The sequence below is a fragment of the Crinia signifera genome, unplaced genomic scaffold (assembly GCF_055691185.1).
Source record: "Crinia signifera unplaced genomic scaffold, ASM5569118v1 HAP2_SCAFFOLD_561, whole genome shotgun sequence".
Lineage (NCBI taxonomy): Eukaryota > Metazoa > Chordata > Amphibia > Anura > Myobatrachidae > Crinia > Crinia signifera.
The window spans coordinates 9,618-12,940 of NW_028142454.1; the positions used below are offsets into that span (position 1 = coordinate 9,618).

At 36.5% G+C, this 3,323-nt stretch overlaps 1 protein-coding gene across 1 annotated transcript; it reads left to right on the forward strand.

The window, feature by feature from the left end:
• Positions 1–438: 438 nt before the first annotated feature.
• Positions 439–2,571, forward strand: LOC146055751 (uncharacterized). The gene is made up of 3 exons (XM_083168308.1): positions 439–1,332; positions 1,403–1,546; positions 1,929–2,571. Exons 1-3 carry the CDS (start codon positions 831–833, stop codon positions 2,549–2,551), a joined length of 1,269 nt encoding a protein of 422 aa, XP_083024434.1. The 5' UTR covers positions 439–830; the 3' UTR covers positions 2,552–2,571.
• Positions 2,572–3,323: the final 752 nt, after the last annotated feature.

The window sequence follows — 3,323 nt, forward strand, 5'->3', positions numbered from 1 at the left end:
ATATATATATATATATATATATATATTGAAATATTGCACATATCAACACTAATTTGTGTACATATCTTGCTAAACATTACATATATGAATGCAACCTATATCTTTTTAGGTTATATGATGAGCCTGGGGCTGGTTGTTAAAAATCAGGGAACCCCTATTTATTGTGTTCCCTGATTTTTAATTACCGCCTCCAGGCTGTGTGCCCGCTGATGGTTTCGGCTGTGGTAGAGACCCTACCCCGTTTTTATTTATTTATCTATTTTTATTTCCTTTTATTTTATATCTGAATGATCCTTGCGTGCTGCTACAAATAATTTGTATTAGCGTCCGTAAATACTGCCGCTAATACGAGTTCCTACGACATTTGTGGATTATAAAGCAGACGTAGTGTTCCCGCTACGCTGTTTTAGCGTGGCGCTGCGCCCTGCTTGTTTTTCAAAGGGCCAAAATGTTCCCTGCCTCTCTGGCAGCACCATGCTAAAACAGCCTGCCTAGATGTGCCTGGGGAAGTCCGGCGCTGCTGTATATAGCGGTGCACGGCGATTCCCCGGCACTGCTAAACCCCCTGGGACGCCTGGCCCGCCTCATTTCTGACGTTGCAGGGACGGGCCAGCCACGTTTATGACGTCAAGGGGACGGGCCCACCGCGTTTGTGACTCTGTCAGGAAGGGAACGCCCCCTTCAACGCTGCCCCATGAATCTGCGTGCCCTGCCTGGCCATGTTCCTAGAAGGAACACTACAGACGTATATGTTTAAAATATGTCTAATGTATAAAATTGAAAATATTGCATTAGTATAATATTTGTACGTTATATTTCTCTAGAATACTATGTCAGACTCTCCAACCTTTGAAGAGGATGTTTCAGACGAATGCTCTAATTATTCACCCACAACCTCTGATGACGAATCAGTATGTGGGAATAGCCAACAAAATTCCAAAAGGGCGCCAAGGTTTAGTTACTACGAAAATGAAGCACTAGTGGAAGGGGTGCTGAAGTATTATCACATTTTATTCGGAAAACAGTCTGGAGTAAATTACCGGTTTGAATTGAAAGAAAAAACTTGGAAAAAAATTGCACAACATGTTTCGGCAGTAGGGAAGATTCCTCGCTCAGCTCACGTGTGTAAGAAAAGGTATTCTGATTGCAAAATAGCCGTCAAAAAGAAAATGTCTCAAATGCATGCTCATTCAAAAAAAACTGGTGGTGGACCTCCTTTGAAAATTGATATGTCTCCATGGGAAACACGTTTATCTGAGAAATTATCAGTATATTCAGTCCGCGGGATATCAGAAGCAATAGACACTGAGGAAACAGTATCTGTACACCAAGGTAAGTTTTTATTTTCACAGATTATATAAAGTTTAAAAGTATGTCAAATAATGAATTGTTTGTAATTTAGATTTAAAGGCAAAGACACCCAGGTCGACACTAAAGAAACAAACATCGAAATATACTCCAAAAAAAAAGAAACTGAAATCTAATATGTACAATAAGGATGATGTGACAAAATCAACAAGGTCTGAAGATATCAACATTGTAAAAGGTATAAAATATCAATATAATATAAAATTTTAATGATTAGGGTTATGATTATATGCTATTAAAAAAGAATGATGGGCTGAGTGTTGTTTTTAAATTTATGAAGGCGTCTTAACATATGGGGACAGAAGTACTGCTTTAATTTGTGATATATATAGACAGATAAAAATCAATATATATGCGATATAATAACCTTTGGTTAATAAATGGCAGGTAGTAGCTGATTGGTTTCTCTCACTCTCCATTTACTGTAGTAGTAGTTTTGTTGAGTTATTACTAAATTCACTTTGATTCATTGGATGTTATTATATAAGTGTATACTATTATTTGCGAATTTACAAAGCAAGATAACTCTTCTAAATACTTCGCTTTTTTTCTCTTAAAAGGACAATTCTGTGAACCTAACAATCTACATGAAGACTCAAGTGGACTTATGCAAATGATACATAACACAGTAGAAATTGAAGACTCATCTCAAGACGAAGGAAGCACAGCTATGCCGTGTTCATCTGGTAACATAGAAAAATTTCAACACAGAAGTGATCTTAAAACAAAAATTAAAAAATTTTCACAACCCAAAAAAAGGGACTTGGGAACCACCGTTACAGAAGATGTCAAAGTAGAGAAACTGATTGATTCCGCCTTATCCCTAAACAAGAGAATTGTAGAAAACCAATTTGATGTACTGCACCATGATTTCATCAAGTTAACAGATATTGTTGTGGAAATTGGACAAAAAATCTTTGAAAATCAGAAGACAATGATTGCTATACTGCAGAATCAAAACCTGGAGGAAGATTTGGCAACAACAACAGGGACAGTCTTTGGCAAAGAGGCTAATATTATAGATAACCATGTAAAAAACGATGTTGCGCAGATTGGTAGTGAAAGTGAATATAGTTCGATAGATACCAAAGAAGAAACACCCTTGCTTGAAACTACAAAAGGGAACATAGAGAAGGTTCGGTCTAAAAGACAGCACAAAATTCCTCAAAAGTTTGCAGATTGATCATTGAATAATGTACAAGGTACATAGTTAAATCCATGTTACTTATGTATGTACTGTGCCACCCATTTTAAAAATGGAGAAATAACATTGTTCCAATTGCATGATAACAACTCACGCATGCCATGCTATCAATGCATCTGGGCAGATTTTTTAGTATTATTCAATGTTATAATAGATTGAGGACTAGATTAATGCAGCATGACAATGTGTTAAATTGTTGTTTAAAAACCTGCCACCCAATTGGCTCCTACTAGTATTCTTATAGGGTGGGTTTGAAAACTAAAAGTGTAGATTGGTTGTTGGTTTAACAATCTTCATTTTATACATTTTAGTATATGCGGAGGCAAACAGGGGATGTTTGTCCAAAGTATAGCTTTGAAACATCCTTTTCTTAGTTTTTTCATAGATATTGTTCATATTGTTTTCATTTGCTCACAACCCAAAAGCTCTGGTTGTTGGATATTAGGCATTATCTACCATTTCACAAAACCTAGTCCAAAGCTTAAGTAGTGTATTCAGTTTTTTTAAAGGATTCTTCATCCCGATGTGTGGCTGACTATGCTCGACATCTGGGTTGCTCGCAAGAATTACCCCATGTGTATTTCAAAATCAATAGGTAGTTACTTTTATTGGATCTTCTATTACAGTTATATGTGCAAAAGGACTCATTACTTGGTAACATAGATTGTTAATGTAAAAATGTGTTGAATTCCCCAGGTATTATGTCATGCGGATTGGTTGCATGTGATGTCAATTATTTTGCACCACCAAA